Below are 780 nucleotides of genomic sequence, written 5' to 3' on the forward strand. Positions count from 1 at the left end.
CGGAAGAGAGAAGAAAAGGAAATAAGGTTGGTCAGCAAATGAATAAAGTAGGAAAAAAGAACATCATGGATGCGTTTGAGCTGAGGTTTAAGAAGGGATTTTCCGATTGGAAGAGGGACTACAAGAACAAGTACGACAGCAGCAGAAAAAAATACATCAGGATTAGGATGCTGACTCAGAACAGGACAGGACTTGGGTATGATAACATGGGAAGGATCGACATGTCAGATGATTGGTGGAAAGAGCGCGAAAGGGTCAGTTTCTCATTTTCTCTTTTGTGAACTTAGCTGTTAAAATGTACTTGTGTTGAAATAATTGAGCTTATTAGAAGTTTGTGACTGATTCTATCACTGATTTTATCACTGACTTACTCTTTCTGTGTTATATAGGAGTGTCCAGGAATTAGAAAAGCCTTCTGCAAAGAAATTGATAACATGGATATGTTTGAAGCAGAATTTGGTGGTGTAGTAGTTACTGGAGCAGAAGGTTGGAGTGCTCAACATGGAGAAGCAAGCTTGAATTCGAGAGTTGGTGGAGATATTGCTGAGGATGAAGCTGATTCTCAGCCAGCAGCAGAGACAGAAACCCAGGGCCAAGCTCCTCGCCAAACTCAACCAGCAGCTCAGACTCATTCTGGAGGTTCAAGAGCAAAACGAAGGCGTAAGGAGAAAGATGTGGCTGTGGAGGCATGTGAAAAAAGGACAGCTGCTCTTGAAGTGAAGAATATGCTAGCAAAACAATTGATGGAGCGTGAACAACCATTCAGTGTTGAGACCGTAT

The 780-nt window shown here is 42.1% G+C and overlaps 1 protein-coding gene across 1 annotated transcript; it reads left to right on the plus strand.

Annotated features, from left to right (window-relative positions):
* Window positions 1-65: 65 nt before the first annotated feature.
* Window positions 66-686, plus strand: LOC106322083 (the record flags this gene model as incomplete). The annotated part of the gene is made up of 2 exons (XM_013760258.1): window positions 66-254; window positions 390-686. Coding segments are annotated over exons 1-2 (486 nt in total), but the record flags the coding sequence as incomplete, so codon positions are not given.
* Window positions 687-780: the final 94 nt, after the last annotated feature.

The sequence above is a fragment of the Brassica oleracea genome, unplaced genomic scaffold, assembly GCF_000695525.1.
Source record: "Brassica oleracea var. oleracea cultivar TO1000 unplaced genomic scaffold, BOL UnpScaffold06198, whole genome shotgun sequence".
Lineage (NCBI taxonomy): Eukaryota > Viridiplantae > Streptophyta > Magnoliopsida > Brassicales > Brassicaceae > Brassica > Brassica oleracea.